At 41.0% G+C, this 19,307-nt stretch overlaps 1 protein-coding gene across 1 annotated transcript in view; it reads left to right on the plus strand.

Annotated features, from left to right (window-relative positions):
- LOC121999657 (probable polygalacturonase At1g80170) overlaps positions 1-4,150 on the plus strand; it is a 29,554-nt gene extending 25,404 nt beyond the window's left edge. The window contains exons 2-10 of the mRNA XM_042554307.1: positions 1,695-1,826; positions 1,934-2,065; positions 2,646-2,795; positions 2,878-2,898; positions 2,982-3,189; positions 3,250-3,331; positions 3,421-3,529; positions 3,633-3,746; positions 3,864-4,150. Of these exons, the coding sequence (XP_042410241.1) occupies positions 1,695-1,826; positions 1,934-2,065; positions 2,646-2,795; positions 2,878-2,898; positions 2,982-3,189; positions 3,250-3,331; positions 3,421-3,529; positions 3,633-3,746; positions 3,864-4,100 (1,185 nt within the window). The 3' untranslated portion in view covers positions 4,101-4,150. The remainder of the gene's footprint in view (positions 1-1,694; positions 1,827-1,933; positions 2,066-2,645; positions 2,796-2,877; positions 2,899-2,981; positions 3,190-3,249; positions 3,332-3,420; positions 3,530-3,632; positions 3,747-3,863) is intronic.
- Positions 4,151-19,307: the final 15,157 nt, after the last annotated feature.

The raw sequence follows: 19,307 nt of genomic DNA on the forward strand, positions 1-19,307 counted from the left end.
TTTCAAAGCTCGTTTTTGGAGATTTTTGAACAAAGTGTTGTTGTATTTCTGAACTAACAAGTGACAATTCTAAGCAATAAAAAAGCATTCAAAGCAAGTTATTTGTACTTGTTGTATTTTCTTTCATTTGGTATTTCTTATTGTGTTCTTATAAGAACAGCTTATAAGAGGCTTATCTGTTTCCAGAAAATATATGAAAATGATATTGTTATAATAGAAAAAGATCATTAAGAGTAGGTATTGGATTAATCAGTAGGTATTGGATTAATCACCTTAAAAGTGAATACTAAGTAAAATCTTAAAATTATACATGTGACATTAATTTTAATTCAAATTTCGGCTGCACAAGCAAAGCGATTGGCTCGGAAGGATCTAATAGAGGCCAGCTACCTAGTGAAATTGCACAAAAATGTTTCTATACTTTTTTATTTTTTACCTTTTGATGATGACTATTGTTTCTACTTTTAAGTTTTCCGTATCCCCACTTTCCTGGCATGCTTTGTATTGGTTTTCATTTGCTCTTTGCGTCTTTATTTTGTTTGTGTTTATTGTACTTCTTTTTTATTGCAAATAAAAAAATATCTAAGAACTTTTCGTTCTCTTATTAATATTAATCTTTCTGCCCCGCTAAGAAAACGATAAAAATTTTATGCCCCTCTCAAAAAAGACATTTTTTTAGGAAAAAAAACTTAAACTCATAAATAAAGATTATAAATGTTGAAAAATGTAATTTTCAAAATTGAAGTTAAACAAGACAAATAAATAGAGCGTTTTACATTAGTTTTTTAAATTTTAATTAATAATTATTTACTTTTTATATAATAAATTAGCTTAATAAATTTCAATTAATAATCACTAATAAGTCAAGTCATCAATATTTCAATTAATCACTAATAAATTTCATATTTAATTAAAATTGTTATTTTTTATTATAGAAAAACATCTCAAATGGACCTAAATATCAAACTAATAAGTCAACTAGTCATCAATATTTAAAATGTCATAAACAACCTATAAATACTTATTTTTAGACTTTAAATACATCTTAAATAAAATCCAGCTGGAAATGAAATTTTCCCATTTCGTTTCTATAATAGTTCATATATAAATTAATTAATATCAAGAGCTATAAATTATGGTTTTAAATAATTAAAATCTAACATAAGAACATTACTTCTTTTATACATTAACTTGCTCTAAAATAATTTAAAAAAATTCATTTAAAATATAATCACAAGTTGATTATTTTATTTTTATTCAATAATTATGCATTAATAATCTTCCTTTTACATATATTTTTTTTAGTAACAGCGGTTTTTATATATTAATATATTTTCCAATGTAATTAATCTGTTACAATATCTTTTATTATCAAGAAATTAAATGCCCTTTAATAACTGAAAACAAACGCCCTTCTTTTTTCCACGGCAAATGTATTAAGTATCCAAGCGTTTGACCATCCTTTAACTCGCCGTTAATACAATCTTAATTCTCCACACTTCTTATTAATAATGTCATAAACAAATTTAATTAATACTCATTTACACTGCTTTCAGATAATCCCCTCCCCTATATATACTTCACTGCTGCATGTCGATATTTATTCCCAGAGATAATTCCATGGTGTGTTTTTCTGCATGTTAATATTTGTTTTACATGAAGATTTATTATCTATATCTAATTTCTGCCTGCAGGATCATAGAACAGTACTAGCAGTGATGTTGAGTGCAATGACTACTGTTCTGAATAATGTGCTAGTGGCTGCTTCAGTGCACAATGTGCTTTACTATGGTGCCAAAGGAGATGGGCACACAGATGATACCCAAGTGATAGTCAATCCTCTTTTTTTTTTTTTTTTTTTGCATGAAAATATCGATTATATACCTATGTGCTATGTAGTTAATAGATTATCATGATTGTTATTGTTTTTCAGGCATTTTTAAAAGGTTGGAATGCAGTGTGTGCAGATGCTGGGGCTCCTACGCTTCTTGTTCCATCAGGAAAAACCTTTTTGTTGAGCCAAATTACATTCTCTGGCCCATGCAAAGCTAAAATCCATGTTCAGGTAATTAATTCATAATTAATTTAAATATATATATATATAGAGAGAGAGAGAAATATTATGCTGCGGTGTCTTATATGCGGTTTTGTTACGGTACTTGCCACGTCAGCGAGAAAACACAAAAAACTGTTCTCCTCTGATCGGCCTGGACCGATCAGGCTCCAACCTGATCGGTCTGGGAGTCTCCTGATCGGTCTGTGGACCGATCAGGCCCTAGGTTGATCGGTCTCCAGACCGATCAGGAGCACAAGCCAACTCTCACAAAGAGTTGGTTGATCGGTCCAGGTCGATCAGGAGCACAAGCCAACTCTCACAGAGAGTTGGTTGATCGGTCTGGGGACCGATCAGCCTAGGGCCTGATCGGTCCACAGACCGATCAGGAGACTCCCAGACCGATCAGGTTGGAGCCTAATCGGTCCAGGTCGATCAGAGGAGAGCAGTTTTTTGTGTTTTCCCGCTGACGTGCCAAGTACCGCAGTAAAACCGCACATAAAACAACGCAGCATAATATTTCTCTCTCTCTCTCTATATATATATATATATATATTTCAATTTTAAATTTATATTAAAAAAATGTGTACAGATTGATGGAACACTCATGAGACCCAACGTGGTATGGGAGAGTAACGAGCAAAGTTGGATTCTATTTAACGGTCTTGACGGTTTGGTTATAGACGGTTATGGAGAGATAAACGGCCAGGGACTATCTTATTGGGATTGTAAAATTAGAAACGTAAGTGTATATTTTCACAATTTTTTCCTATTCCCCTTTTTGTTAAATATATATATATATTATATATTTTTAAATTTTGCAGATATGCTCCACTGCCCCCAATGTAAGTCCTCGAGCAAAATAATAATAATTATTAAAAATTAAAATATATATATTTTTAAAAAAGAATATATAAATAAAAACCAGGCGTTAGAGGTGGCGAACTGCGACGGATCAACGGTGAGGGGCTTACTGATCAGGAACAGCCCTGGAATGCAAGTGGTGTTGGGCTTCAGTTCGAAGGCCCAAATTAATGGGCTCACCGTGATCGCTCCTGGAGAAAGCCCAAATACCGACGGCGTCCACATCAGCCACAGCCAGCACGTCGCTGTGTCCAACTGCGTAATTTCCACAGGTCACAACCACTTAGCTTAATTAATGAACAGATTAGAATTCTTAATGATGGTTATTACAGGAGATGATTGCGTGTCGATCGGCAATGGTACCTTCGATGTGAACGTTAGCCGCATCACATGTGGGCCCGGTCACGGAATAAGGTTACACCGACTAGATTTGCATCGAATCGATCGATCGATCGGTTTCATTAATGAACTCAAGTTAATTGAGGTTGCTTAGTTACTTGTAGTATTGGTAGCCTTGGTGGGCAACACTCTGTGTCAGTGGTGGAGCAAATTCGTGTGTCGTATTCTCGTATATTTCACGCAACAAATGGACTGAGAATAAAGACATGGCAAGTAAGTTTTTTCTTTCTTTCTTTCATTAGGGTTTAATTTGAGTGAGACTTAATGGTTCTTGTTGATGGATTTGAGGTGTGTGTTTGTTGGCTTGAGGATGCAGGGAGGATCGGGGCATGTAAAAGGGATCACCTTTGAGCATATCAACTTGACAGCAGTGTACAATCCCATCATTATCGACCAGTACTACTGCCCTAACCAAGTTTGCTCTAACAAGGTAAAGACTGAGTGTGCACGATGAGTCGTCTTGTGGTTCTTTAATTTATTTTTTTGTATTTTTTTGTTAAAAAAAAAAAGAAAAAGAAACTTTGTGTTTCGTTTGTGGTGGAGAAAGACATCGGCGGTTGCAGTGCGGGACGTGAAATACTACGGAATAAGAGGGACGAGCAATCAGAGATTCGGCATCAACTTGAGGTGCAGCCAGAGCAGGGCCTGCACGGGCATCAAGATGCAGAATGTGATTATCCAGCCGGCGTCGCCGGGACAGCAGGTGGAAGCTTACTGCTTCAACTCCCATGGAACAGATATACAGCCTGTTTTTCCTGCTGTCCCTTGTTTGGTTTCTCAATAGATTTGCCATCGATCCTCATTATTGTTCTATCTAGATTTTTCGAGATATTTGGGATGAGAATAGGAATGAAATCTCTCTCTCTCTATCTTAAATAGTATACCTTAAATCCTAAGTTCTAAAAAAATTATACTAGATGTTTACGGGGTTTGTACCATAAGGTATGCGACATAACAAAATCCTATATATGCACAAAGTTGTTACTTGCACACTCATTTATGGGCAACCCATGAGTACCTAGTGTTATTTTTTTTTTTAGGTTTAGAGTTTAGGGTTTAGTGTTTAGGCTAAAGGAAGTGAAAATTTAAAAAATAAAATTAACACTAGGTATTAATGGATTGTCCATAGATAACTATGTCAGGTAATATTAGATATATATGATATGGCCAGTAAGGTGGGACCTCGATCAAACATGAAAGTCAAGATGACCGACTGATGTGAAGACCATCAAAGTCTCAGAAAGAACAACTTAAGCATTCGAGGTACCAAAACGGTTCTTAGAGTCAGATCGGAGGGACGAGCAAAACTCTCAAAAGGTGTAGGGGTGTCGTTCTCCATAAGCCGATGGGATGATGCCAGCGGATGCTCTCGAAGCCCACAAAGCCAAATGTATGTTAGCCCAACACTCCAAGTCTTCAGACAAGACTGTGAGGAGTTCTCTCATTACATCACCGATTGGATTAGTATTGGCTGATAAATCGGGCATGCTAGGGGCCCAATGAGCCTGATCTCTCCTTAAGACCTTCAAAAGACATAGCTTCTTAGGTTCGATTTGACCTTAAGATGAATAGATTCTGTCAAAGGTTCCACCAAGCAGACCCCCTAAGCACTGAGTGTATTAAACCTACCAAATAATTGAGTCATTAAAGGTCACTTCGAAACTGCTGGAGGTCTCAACTCCCGCCACTCATAGCCGAGTGGACCTGATCGAGCATTAGGTCTTATCGGACATCAGGAGTGCTAAGGCCACTAAATGGACATCACTGGGGGCCCATTAAGGCCTCAAACCCCCACAGGGCCCATCTAGGTCTAATACCTTATTTACGAGCCCATACGATTTTCTCTTAGGCAAGAAGCACCCATTACTATTGAATATCAGCTAAAGGCTCATTAATTTGCTTGGCCCTTCGGGCCAATATCTCATTTAATGCCATGCAGAAAGCATGCCAAAGAATTACCAAAGCATCTTGTCACGGCCAGTACAGTAGACACTTCCACCATCCTTGCAAAGGGATTAGCCGGTACAATCCAGGCAGGACGACAGTATGGTTTACCTTAGTGTAGTAAGATGCCTCAATATATGTGCCAAAAGAAAAGAGGTTACCTTCTGCATATGCATGTTAGCTCTCTAGCATTTTTTCACTATTTATCATTATTGTTCTTCATTTTACTACTCTTTAGCCTTTCGATTGACTTGAGCGTTAGAGTAACTGATAACTAGTTTATTGGGCACAACGTTGTGATGGCTTTTGGATGATTTGTGAGCTTATTGTTGAGATAAATTGTTTTGTTAGAAAATTTTTTGCATATTGAAGAATGTTTTGCATTATATGAATTTATTTCTTTTAATTCATGGCTTGTGCCTCATAATGGTTAGCCGTCTCTTTGTCCTGTATCTTAATATTAAATAAATTATTCAAAAGAATATCACATTTCGTTACCTTTGCGTCATTATTTTCTTCGTGTAGTTCAACGAGTTTGTCCCACAACTCTTTTCTTCGTTCCCATGTGGGCTGACGCGGTTTAACTCTTTCTTTGTGAGTCAGCATTGGATTATATTCATCGCCTTTGAGTCAATTTGGGCTTTCTTTATTTGATCTAGATTCCAATTTTTCTGGCTCAAGCAGCACTTTTGTTGCTTCGTCGACAGGAGTTGTATATCCTCGTCGGATGGAGAACCACTGGTCGATATCGGTCTTGATGTACACTTTCATTCACTTCTTCTAGTACGAAAAGTCGTCCTTGTTGAAGAGCGGGGGACGAGCGATGCTGGATCCTTCGGTTTAGGCCATTTAGAGAGAAAGTGTTGCGTAAAAAAAAAAGAAATAACAAGAGAAATCCCAAGACTAAGTCGTCCTGGATTAGTATTGTGGGATATAAGGAAAGAAAATAAAGCTCGAGTGGTGTTGTACTAATTTCAAGCAGTTCGAGGAAATCACAGTGAAAAACTTATCTGAAGAGGTAACTGTACCGGTTCAGATTGATTGTAAAACTTAAAATTGAAAAAAGTAAAGCGGAAGAAAAACAACAGAAATTACACCCCCTGCCTGATTGGTGGTGGCAACAATTCAAAGTTAACAGAGCTATGATACCACTTGTAGGATCGGTACACATGTGAGGGGGGCTGAATCACGTGAATTTAAAAACTTATTTTTTTTAGTTTTATAAAACAATTACGCAACAGAAAACTAAAAATAAAAATAGAACACAAATACAAGAACTTGAGGAGTTACTTGGTTCGGAGCCTTCAGCGACTCCTACTCTAGACCCACGATCCCTCGGATCGTATTAATGGATGGTCCACAATAAGCCTCTTCCGGAACTGCTAGAAGAAGGAATCGAATACAAGATATTGAAGAATGAGAAGTGTAACAGCTTATACTCCCTTTTTGCAAGTAAACAAAATGTAGTAATTAATTTCCTTACCAACTCACAGAAAGAGGATCCGGAAGAGCTCAAGAGTTGGTGTCGGTTGCTGGCAGCAGTTGGAAGTCGTCGACCAGTAGTACAACATCAGTCGGACGTGTTCGCAGCAGGAGAAAGGTATCTGCAACTTGTAGAAAAGATGTATCTTGAAGGTATATATAGACTGTCGAAGGTGCCTCCAGTTTCATTTGAGGCGCCAAGCAACTTTTATCCCCCTTATCTTTAGAATCGATAAACCTGCAACCTGCGTATTTTATCCTCTGGAGAGCGCCTTCAAAGCTCTCTGAGGCACCTCCAGCTCCAAACTTCAAGGTGCCTCCATCCGCATAAGAGGCGCCTCTGCGCCCTTCGCGGGGACTTTGACCAAAGCATATGAGGCGCTTCCAGTTAAACAGGAGGTGTCTCAGGTCACTGTTCACTCGAAGCTTGAGTTACTTTTGGTTCTTGCAAAATGTGTTTTTCCAAATAATAAACTATACCCTACAAAACACAATTAACACAATAATAAAATAATATTATTAATTAGATCATATATTTCCAAGACCAGGATCTGGTCACGATCTCAATCTAGGTTTCTAAAATGAGCCTAAACTGGACCTGCACGTAAAGTTGGGACTTGTCCTCATTGAAACACTCTCCAATGACTTATCTTACTTACCATGCAGAATCGCTTGACTTGCTCTTTGACCCATCAAGTCTTCCCACCAGTTGTCAGATCCTTATCCCAACTGGACTTCGGCAAGTTGTCAGGTCTCACGGACTCAGCCGGACTTTCTGCCAGATATCGGGGCCTTTCTTGATCTATTTGGATTTCTACACCAGTTATCTAGTCATCCAGACCTAGCTGGATTCAACATGGTGTCAGGTCCTCCAGACCCGTCAAATCCTCTCCACTTGATAGAATGATTAGATTACACCACACATAACTTTAATCCACTTGTCATTCATCAAAATGTAGATTTAACTATTGGTGCAAACTGCACTAACATCAACTACCATTTTCTTCATTTATTAATTCAAATGAAATTTCAACTTTTATAATGTGTATTTGCACTTTTTGGTTGGCATTTGTACTTGATGTGATTGGATAATGTTGGTTCAAGTTGCAATTTTCTATAATATTCTGTTTGATTTTTCACATATGTATGACAAGAAGTGATCCACTAGGGATGGACAAAGATATTTTGAATGAAGGAAATGGACAAGGAAATCATTGTTGGTGCAACCTTAGGTCATAGTTGACCTGGTTGACCTGACTCGAGTTGACCTGACACGAGTTGTGTTTTGATGTTTGACGATGTTTGACGAGAAGAGAGTTGTATTCTTGATGTTTGACAAGAATAGGTGTTTGGGAGATTGTAGGTGCAACCTTAGGTCAAGGTTGACCTGGTTGACCTGATTCGGGAAAAGTCCAAGCAGGGAGCTTGGCACGCGAAAAGTCCAAGTATGGAGACTTGGCACTGGAAAAGTCCAAGTACGGAGACTTGGCACGGGGAAAAGTCCAAGCAGGTAGCTTGGCACGCGGAAAGTCCAAGTATGGAGACTTGGCACGGGGAAAGTCCAAACAGGGAGTTTGGCACACGGAGAAGTCCTGGTGAGTGAAGCCAGGCAGTCGGGAAATCCTAGTGAGTGAAGCTAGGTGAAAGTGGAAGTCCTGGTGAGTGAAGCCAGGCATTCGGGAAAGTCCTGGTGAGTGAAGCCAGGCAGTTTGGAAGTCCTGGTGAGTGAAGCCAGGCAGATTGGAAATCCTGGTGAGTGAAGCCAGGTGAAAACCCTAGTGAGTGAAGCTAGGTGAAAGTCCTGGTGAGTGAAGCCAGGCAAGGGAAAATCCAGATGGATCAAGGGTGATCGGACATCTGGTGTTGAGAAGGTCAAGTAGGTCAAGGGAGTGACCGGATACTTGACACGAAAAGGAAAGCCCAAGTGGGTCAAAGGGATTGACCGAACACTTGGTGGAGAATTCTAGCAGGTCAAGGGAGTGACCAGATGCTAGGAATGATGAACCAACAGGTCAAGGTTGACCGGATGTTGGTGTAGAAGCCTGAGGTTTAGGGCTGGGGAGTTTGGATCGGTCTGGGGACCGATCGATACATCGATAGCTGATCGGTCACCGCACCGATCAGTAACCATCCAGAGTTTAGCCTCAGGTTATCGATTGGTCCGAGACCGATCGACAACGATCGAGGCGCAGAAGTTCGGGAGAAGAGAGCTGATCGGTCACGGACCGATCAGAGGTTACCCGATCGTGGACCGATCAGAGGTTCCCGATCGCCCATGGACCGATCGAGACGAAGCAAAGGCTAAGGAATGGATCGGCGTGGACCGATCCATGGACTGATCGGTCCACGCATCGATTCAGTACTGCTGCGACGCAACGGCTAGATTTCTTCTGTGTTTCTTCGTTTTCTTCGCAGGTTATAAAAGGAGGGCTGCTGCTGCGAGCCTATCATTCTTCTTCTTCTTCTTCTTCTTCTTCCATTGGATTGAAGCTTCTGCTTCTGTGTTTGATTCACGGGCTTTGTTGAGCTCTCTTCCGAAGCTTCGCGTGAGCTTCCAGTCGTCGATCAGCTGCTGCGTTTGGGTTGTGAAGTTGTTGCTTCATCGCCTCCGATCGACAGAGAAGGCAAGCGAGTGTTGCATTCATATTGTTGTTTGTATTTGCTTCTTGCTTTCCTTGTACTCCTTTCTTGTTGTTACAAGTATTGTGGCGAGGTTTCTCCACCCACAAGGAGCATTTATTAGCCGGTTCTCCGAGGACTCATCCACCGACGGATTGATAGGCTTCGTCCACCTTACGGACACGCCGAGGAGTAGGAGTTTATCTTCGAACCTCGTTACATCGGTTTGTTTGAGGTTTGTCTTCTTTCCCTTTCGTTTCTGTGTTTATTTTCCGCTGCGCTAACACGTTTTGTAGAAACGCGACGATTTGGGGTCGGCTATTCACACCCCCCTCTCTAGCCTCCGTACGAAGGATCCTAACAAGTGGTATCAGAGCCAGGTTCGCTCTTCGTCGGATTAACACCCGTGGGAGCACAAGCTAGAGAATGGATCGACTCGGAGAAGACATTACGTTTCCACCCTTCTACGAGTGATGCGACTTCGCGTATTGGAAGGTAAGAATGAGGTATTTTCTTATGTCTAACCTTGAAAATTGGAGTTGTGTTCAATTAGGTTTCAAGCCTCCGATGGACAAGAAAGGAGAAACCCTAGAGAAGAAGGAGTGGACCAAGGAGCAAATCCACCAATCAACCATCAATGATGAGGTAACGAAAATCATTGAATTCTCTTTACCTAATGATGTTTTGTGTAGGATAGGTGGATATAACGATGCCAAGGAGTTGTGGAATAACTTGGCAAAGTTCCATGAGGAGAACTCCACTTCAAGTCATGAAGAGGAGTCAAGTGAGCCAAGGAGTTCACATCATGGAGGAATGGATTTAGAAGTTGAGAGCCACTCAACATCTAAAGAAGAAGAGGAGAGTTCTTCTTCAAGTTCGAAGCAAGAAGAAGAAGCTTCTACCTTCGGAAGGGATGAAGGAGAGAGCGTTCATCCATCCTCAAACCTAGGTAACTCAAGCATTTTAATTTCTAGCAAATTACACATAATGTGCTTTGAGTGTAGGGAATTTGGGCACTACAAGAGTAAGTGTCCAAAGAGGGTTAGGAAGTCTCCACCGGCGCCAAAGGTCAAGAAAGCCGGAGTCCCGATATGCAAAGGCAAAGAGCACGTGGTGTGCTTTCAATGCAAGCGAAGGGGACATTATCGGAGTCAATGTCCGAGGGGGAGACAATCTCACAAGGACAAGAGACCGAGCACGTCGATAGGGGGAGCTAAGGCAAACCCTAAGGTAACATTTAAGGCACATTCTTGCAATAATAATAAGACTCATGCTAGTAGTTTTATTGCAATTGTCAAGAATGATAAGCATGATAATCTTAGGAATCAATATATGTGCTTAGCTGCCAAACATGTGAGCCTAGATAAGGATAACACTAGGAAAGCCAACCCTAGAATTAACTCATCTAAGGCTAAGGAAAACCTAGGTAGGAATCCCAAATCAACTAGACACATGCCTAGGAATGCCTCAAAGAACAATGACAAATTAAAACTTGAGGTATTAGAGAAGGAGAATCAAGTCTTGAGGTCAAGACTTGATACTTTGGAAGAGACTCTTAAGAACTTGGAGAAGTCATCTCTAGGGTTTAAGGGCCAAAACCCAATGTCCAAGGACAAGAAAGGTTTGGGTCACAAACCTAAGTCCCAAGTGGTCAAGCCCACTTATCATAATATTCCATTCGATTATGGAACAAAATCTAGGGCTAGGAAGACCATCACCAAGGTCACAAGGGGAGTCACCCCTAGAGTTGATCTTAATGAGTCCCAAATGACCAAGGCTTTAAAGCCTAAGAGGGTCATTAGGAGGGTTGCTAGGGAAGTTATCCCTAGTGAATATTTAGTGAACCCAATGAGCTCAAATAGGTATTGGGTTCCTGGGAGCATCTTCTCTACCCCATAGATGGGTTAGAGAGTGTCAACTCCGATTAGAAGGGTAGTTAACCCAACTTTGAGGAAATTGACGCTCAAGGAGCATTTTCAAGGTTTTTGGGAACCTTTGAAAATAAAATGGAATATTTACTCCTTGGAAGAGTAAAATGTGCCATCATGGAAAATGATGATGTTAATTTCAATTGGCACAATTTGGGAAAATCTAGAGAACTCTTGAGGAAAAATGAAACATGCCAAGATTTGAGGATAAATTTGATCTTTAAGTGGCATGAATGAATCTAGAGTTCAAGAAGTGTCAAAATTAGGATTTTGACATATTAGGGCAATCAAGGGTTAAAGCTTAAGTATTAGCTAAGGCTAAGGATACTTAGATAGGTAATCTAGGTATGTCTTATTCATGCTAAATCTTGCCATGATTGTTTGCCCTCACATGTCATGACATCATATTTAAGTTTATCTTTTGAAATGTCATGATAATGCTTAGGTTAGTTTTATGTCATGTTTATTTAAGTTCCAAACTTTATGCCATGACATCATGACATTGACACATGCTTCTATTTATGATATTATTTCATGTCATGTCATCATCTCTTGCATTAATGATCAATTTAAATTATTTAAGGATAGAAACACAATTTGATATTGAGATCAAATTGGTGTTTAGAAAATGCATGAGAACTTAGCCTAAGATGACCTAAACCCATATCTCACATCAAAATTGACGTGGATGTGTTTAATACACTTTAGATGTGTGTGAGATATTAGGATCATGAGTTAGGATCAAGGTGCATAGTTCTTGTACCTAGATGAGCCTAATTCAAGAAATTGAGGATCATAGGGAAAGCCTATGTACAAGTCATGTACATTTAGCCCTAAGATTGTGGTCCTAAATTAAAGGGTTAAAAATCATTTCAAAATTGATTTGAGAAACTTTGATGAAGTCATTCTAGTGATAGCATTCATCATTGAACATTGTGATACAAAGTTTACTTAACTTTGAACTATTTCAAAGTCTTTTGAACTTTGTATCAAGATTGAAAAATAGAAGTTATTTTCATAGAAAACTATTTTTCCTTGATAATATATGTTATGAGGAATGTATCCTCAAAATTTTACGATTTTTGGAATTTTCTGTAATTTTATGTGAGTTTCTGAATTTCGGGAGAGAAGAAATCAGAAACCGCTTGATATGAACTTGGATCGGTCACTGGACCGATCCAGGGAAGGCTGGATCGGTCTGAGGACCGATCCAGAGGGGTCCTGATCGGTCCGGTGACCGATCAGGAGGGCTGAATTTCGACTGTGGTCTGAAATTTCAGCTGTGGGAGTTGAGTTTCGGGTTTCTAAAGGTTTGAAACTCTCCAAGACATTGTTGGTGCAATGGTCAAGGGGGAGTTGACCTTTAGGGGGAGTCTTAACTAATTGTCAAGGAGGAGTTGACTTTTAGGGGGAGTTTTTAAGACTTTTGAGGATCAGTGATATGGGATTGTCACTAAGTTGAGTGTTGAGTTTAGTATCAAGGGGGAAATTAAGGGTTTCAATGAAAGGTATGGGACTTTCATTAGGAAGAAACTCTTGACCTTGATTCCCTCTTTTTGATGTGTGTCAAAAAGGGGGAGAGATGTCCCAAGGGGGAGAGTGTAGGTTTTGGAAGAATGTTCAAGGAAAAACATTGAAAACCTAAGTTAGGTTATCGGGTTAACCTAACTTGATTTTGGATTTTGTCAAACATCAAAAAGGGGGAGATTGTTGGTGCAACCTTAGGTCATAGTTGACCTGGTTGACCTGACTCGAGTTGACCTGACTCGAGTTGTGTTTTGATGTTTGACGATGTTTGACGAGAAGAGAGTTGTATTCTTGATGTTTGACAAAAATAGGTGTTTGGGAGATTGTAGGTGCAACCTTAGGTCAAGGTTGACCTGGTTGACCTGATTCGGGAAAAGTCCAAGCAGGGAGCTTGGCACGCGAAAAGTCCAAGTATGGAGACTTGGCACTGGAAAAGTCCAAGTACGGAGACTTGGCACGGGGAAAAGTCCAAGCAGGTAGCTTGGCACGCGGAAAGTCCAAGTATGGAGACTTGGCACGGGGAAAGTCCAAACAGGGAGTTTGGCACACGAAGAAGTCCTGGTGAGTGAAGCCAGGCAGTCGGGAAATCCTAGTGAGTGAAACTAGGTGAAAGTGGAAGTCCTGGTGAGTGAAGCCAGGCATTCGGGAAAGTCCTGGTGAGTGAAGCCAGGCAGTTTGGAAGTCCTGGTGAGTGAAGCCAGGCAGATTGGAAATCCTGGTGAGTAAAGCCAGGTGAAAACCCTAGTGAATGAAGCTAGGTGAAAGTCCCGGTGAGTGAAGCCGGGCAAGGGAAAATCCAGATGGATCAAGGGTGATCAGGACATCTGGTGTTGAGAAGGTCAAGTAGGTCAAGGAAGTGACCGGATACTTGACACAAAGAGGAAAGCCCAAGTGGGTCAAAGGGATTGACCGAACACTTGGTGGAGAATTCTAGCAGGTCAAGGGAGTGACCAGATGCTAGGAATGATGAACCAACATGTCAAGGTTGACCGGATGTTGGTGTAGAAGCCTGAGGTTTAGGGCTGGGGAGTTTGGATCGGTCTGGGGACCGATCCAGTGATACACTGGATAGCCTGATCGGTCACCAGACCGATCAGTAACCATCCAGTAGCCTACTGTAGGTTATCTGATCGGTCTGGAGACCGATCAGACAACGATCAGGAGGCGCAAAGAAGTTCGGGAGAAGAGAAGCCTGATCGGTCTACGGACCGATCAGGAGGTTACCTGATCGGTCTGTGGACCGATCAGGAGGTTCCCTGATCGGTCCATGGACCGATCAGAGACGGAACAGAAGCGAAGGCTAGGGAATGGATCGGTCTGTGGACCGATCCACATGGAGCCTGATCGGTCCACAGACCGATCCAGGCACTAGCCGTTGCGACGCAACGGCTAGATTTCTTCTATGTTCCTTCGTGTTTTTCTTCGCAGGTTTAAAAGAAGCTACAGGGCCTCGTTGCTGCCACTGCTTCCTCCTTAGAACTTCTGTTCTTGTGCTCTAGAGCTTCTGCTCTTACCTGCTATCAGAGCTTTGCTGAGCTCCTCGCAGCTGAAGCTTCGCGTGAGCTTCTCGACTGGATTCTCGTCAGCTGCTGCTGGTGTGAAGCTGCTGCTTCATCACTCCAGTCAACAAGAAAGGCAAGCAAGTGTTTCATATTATTTTTTGCTTTCTTGTATCTGTTGTACTCCTATCTTGCTTGTGCAAGAAACATTGTGGCGTGGTTTCTCCACCCAGAAGGAGTATATTGTATTAGCCGGTTCTCCGGGGACTCATCCACCGACGGATTGGTAGGCTTCGTCCACCTTACGGACACGCCGAGGAGTAGGAGTTCATCTCCAAACCTCGTTACATCCATCGAGTTTGAGGTTTGATCTTCTCACCGTTTCCTTTCTACTGTTTTATTTCCGCTGCTAACTCGATTTGTAGAAAGAAAGCGAATTTGGGGTCGGCTATTCACACCCCCCCTCTCTAGCCTCCATACGAAGGATCCTAACAAGTGGTCTGATACCAAGATGTCCCAAGGGGGAGAGTGTAGGTTTTGGAAGAATGTTCAAGGAAGAACATTGGAAAACCTAAGTTAGGTTATCGGGTTAACCTAACTTGATTTTGGATTTTGTCAAACATCAAAAAGGGGGAGATTGTTGGTGCAACCTTAGGTCATAGTTGACCTAGTTGACCTGACTCGAGTTAACCTGACTCGAGTTGTGTTTTGATGTTTGACGATGTTTGACGAGAAGAGAGTTGTATTCTTGATGTTTGACAAGAATAGGTGTTTGGGAGATTGTAGGTGCAACCTTAGGTCAAGGTTGACCTGATTCGGGAAAAGTCCAAGCAGGGAGTTTGGCACGCGAAAAGTCCAAGTATGGAGACTTGGCACTGGAAAAGTCCAAGTACGGAGACTTGGCACGGGGAAAAGTCCAAGCAGGTAGCTTGGCACGCGGAAAGTCCAAGTATGGAGACTTGGCACGGGGAAAGTCCAAACAGGGAGTTTGGCACACGGAGAAGTCCTGGTGAGTAAAGCCAGGCAGTCAGAAAATCCTAGTGAGTGAAGCTAGGTGAAAGTGGAAGTCCTGGTGAGTGAAGCCAGACATTCGGGAAAGTCCTGGTGAGTGAAGCCAGGCAGTTTGGAAGTCCTGGTGAGTGAAGCCAGGCTTGGAAATCCTGGTGAGTAAAGCCAGGTGAAAACCCTAGTGAGTGAAGCTAGGTGAAAGTCCTGGTGAGTGAAGCCGGGCAAGGGAAAATCCAGATGGATCAAGGGTGATCAGGACATCTGGTGTTGAGAAGGTCAAGTAGGTCAAGGAAGTGACCGGATACTTGACACAAAGAGGAAAGCCCAAGTGGGTCAAAGGGATTGACCGAACACTTGGTGGAGAATTCTAGCAGGTCAAGGGAGTGACCAGATGCTAGGAATGATGAACCAACATGTCAAGGTTGACCGGATGTTGGTGTAGAAGCCTGAGGTTTAGGGCTGGGGAGTTTGGATCGGTCTGGGGACCGATCCAGTGATACACTGGATAGCCTGATTGTTCACCAGACCGATAAGTAACCATCCAGTATCCTACTGTAGGTTATCTGATCGGTCTGGAGACCGATCAGACAACGATCAGGAGGTTCCCTGATCGGTCTACTGATCGGTCTGGAGACCGATCAGACAACGATCAGGAGGTTCCCTGATCGGTCCATGGACCGATCAGAGACGGAACAGAAGCGAAGGCTAGGGAATGGATCGGTCTGTGGACCGATCCACATGGAGCCTGATCGGTCCACAGACCGATCCAGGCACTAGCCGTTGCGACGCAACGGCTAGATTTCTTCTGTGTTTCTTCGTTTTCTTCGCAGGTTATAAAAGGAGGGCTGCTGCTGCGAGCCTATCATTCTTCTTCTTCTTCTTCTTCTTCTTCTTCTTCTTCTTCTTCCATTGGATTGAAGCTTCTGCTTCTGTGTTTGATTCACGGGCTTTGTTGAGCTCACTTCCGAAGCTTCGCTTGAGCTTCCAGTCGTCGATCAGCTGCTGCGTTTGGGTTGTGAAGTTGCTGCTTCATCGCCTCTGATCGACAGAGAAGGCAAGCGAGTGTTGCATTCATATTGTTGTTTGTATTTGCTTCTTGCTTTCCTTGTACTCCTTTCTTGTTGTCACAAGTATTGTGGCGAGGTTTCTCCACCCACAAGGAGCATTTATTAGCCGGTTCTCCGGGGACTCATCCACCGACGGATTGATAGGCTTCGTCCACCTTACGGGCACGCCGAGGAGTAGGAGTTTATCTCCGAACCTCGTTACATCGGTTTGTTTGAGGTTTGTCTTCTTTCCCTTTCGTTTCTGTGTTTATTTTCCGCTGCGCTAACACGTTTTGTAGAAACGCGAAGATTTAGGGTCGGCTATTCACACCCCCCTCTCTAGCCTCCGTACGAAGGATCCTAACAATCATGGCCTGTAATATATATGTTGTTCTCTTTGTTGGTTGCTACTCGGAAAACCTATTGGTTCCACTGTACAAAAATTTTGTACAAAGGTCTGAACCTTTTCCTAGCTACCATGTGTTCTTTTAAATTAAATTTTGGATCGCCTGCGGAACTTAACACGTTTGATCCAAAACTTAATCTATTTGTTCTTTTAGGTTTTGACTTGGATCTCCTGCGGAACTTTACACGTTCGACCTAAGTCTCTTTAAGTTATTAATTCCATTAAATATTAATTTCCATAATTGGTTCCCAGTACTGACGTGGCGAGGCACATGACCTTCTTGGATATGGGAGCAACCACCACCGACTAGACAAAACCTTTTATAGAAAGCTAATATTTAATTTCCTAAAATAACTTTAGGTTAACCAAAGAGAACAATCAAATCACAAGGAAAAGAAAAAACAAAAGAACACAGCATCGAAAAAACATATTCAAAATTCTAGAACGTAAGCCTCTTGTATTTGGTATTATTTCCATAAATAACTAGCATGATGCGGAAATAAAAATTACTAGTTATACCTTGTAGAAAAACCTCTTGATCTTCTACCGTATTCCTCTTCTAACCTCGGACGTTGTGTGGGCAACGATCTACCGAGATGAGAAACCACCAACCACCTTCTTCTCCTCCAAGCAAGGTTCGGCCACAAAGGAAAACTTCACCAAGGAGAAAAACCAAAATACTAACCAAGCTCCAAGAGATGCTAGCTTTCTCTCCTTCTTCTTCTTCTTCTCCAAGTAGTATCCGGCCACCACAAGAGCTCCAAGGGGGAGAGAGAGGTTCGGCCACCACAAGAGGAAGAGAGGGAGAGGATGGCCGGCCACACCAAGGAACAAAAGAGGGAGAGAAATAATAGATGTTGTGTCTCATGAAGGCACCCTCACCCCTTCTTTTATATTCCTTGGCCTAGGCAAATTAGGAAATTTAATTGCAATAAAATTTCCTCAATTTCCTTGACATGATTTAATTGAGAAAAATAAAATAAAATTTCCCAATTAAATCTACATTGGCCGGCCACATCATTGGAGAACAAATTGGACAAGTTTCAATCAACAATTAAAACTTCCTATTTTGTTTCCAGAAATTTTAAAATTAAAATTTCTCTTTAAAATCTCTACATGGTTAATAAAAGAAATTTCTATAATTTTAATTTTACAACATGTGAATAATTTTTAAAGAGAAAATAAAATATCTCACCAATCTACAAATAAGGAAAGAGATCTAATCTCTTTCTTTAATCTTTTGTAAATTTTACAAGAGAGATAATTTAATTTAAATTCTCTTTAATAAATTATTTCTTCCACATAATAAAAATTAAAATTAAAATTATTTTTAATTTATTTTGGCCGGCCCTACTAGCTTGGGTTCAAGCTAGGGCCGGCCACCCAATCTTATACCTAGGCCGGCCCTAGCTTGTTCCCAAGCTAGCTTGGCCGGCCCCTATTGGGTGGGTATAGAAGGTGGGTATAGGTGGGTATAGAACTCTATAAATAAGAGGCTACGATAGGGACCGAGAGGAGGAATTAGTTTTGGTCTCCCGATAAAATTAAGCATCCCGTGTTCGCCCCGAACACACAACTTATTTTTATCAATGATAATTCATTCCACTAGAGAATTATCATTGAACTACCGCACCAATCCCAAATTATATTTTTGGGCTCCTTCTTAATATAAGTGTGTTAGTCTCCCTGTGTTTAAGATATCGAATGTCCACTAATTAAGTGAGTTACTGACAACTCATTTAATTAATATCTTAGTCCAAGAGTAGTACCACTCAACCTTATCGTCATGTCGGACTAAGTCCACCTGCAGGGTTTAACATGACAATCCTTATGAGCTCCTCTTGGGGACATTATCAACCTAGTATCTCTAGGACACAGTTTCCTTCTATAATCAACAACACACACTATAAGTGATACCATTTCCCAACTTATCGGGCTTATTGATTCATCGAACTAAATCTCACCCATTGATAATTTAAAGAAATAAATATCAAATATATGTGCTTGTTATTATATTAGGATTAAGAGCACACACTTCCATAATAACCGAGGTCTTTGTTTCTTTATAAAATCAGTATAAAGGAAACGACCTCAAATGATCCTACTCAATACACTTTAAGTGTACTAGTGTAATTATACAGTTAAGATAAACTGATACCTAATTACACTACGACCTTCTAATGGTTTGTTCCTTTCCATTTTGGTCGTGAGCTACTGTTTATAATTTATAAGATACTGATAACATTATCTTTTGCATATGACACCACATGCTATGTTATCTACAATATAAATTAATTGAACAACTACAAACAAATGTAGATGATTTGACCAAATGTGATTCTTTATTCAAGACAAATGTTTACAAAAGCTTAGGCTTTCAGTATACACTCCAACACTCTTGTGCATATACCATGCGCCAAAATCTTGTTATGTGCTGCTCATTTAAAGAATCTTTCTGTTGGCCTTGATGTTGAAATGGCAGCATAAGCCAAAGCTAGTGACAAATTAGGGATGACCATTTCCTTCGAAGCC

This window comes from Zingiber officinale, chromosome 7A (assembly GCF_018446385.1).
Source record: "Zingiber officinale cultivar Zhangliang chromosome 7A, Zo_v1.1, whole genome shotgun sequence".
NCBI classification, from domain to species: domain Eukaryota; kingdom Viridiplantae; phylum Streptophyta; class Magnoliopsida; order Zingiberales; family Zingiberaceae; genus Zingiber; species Zingiber officinale.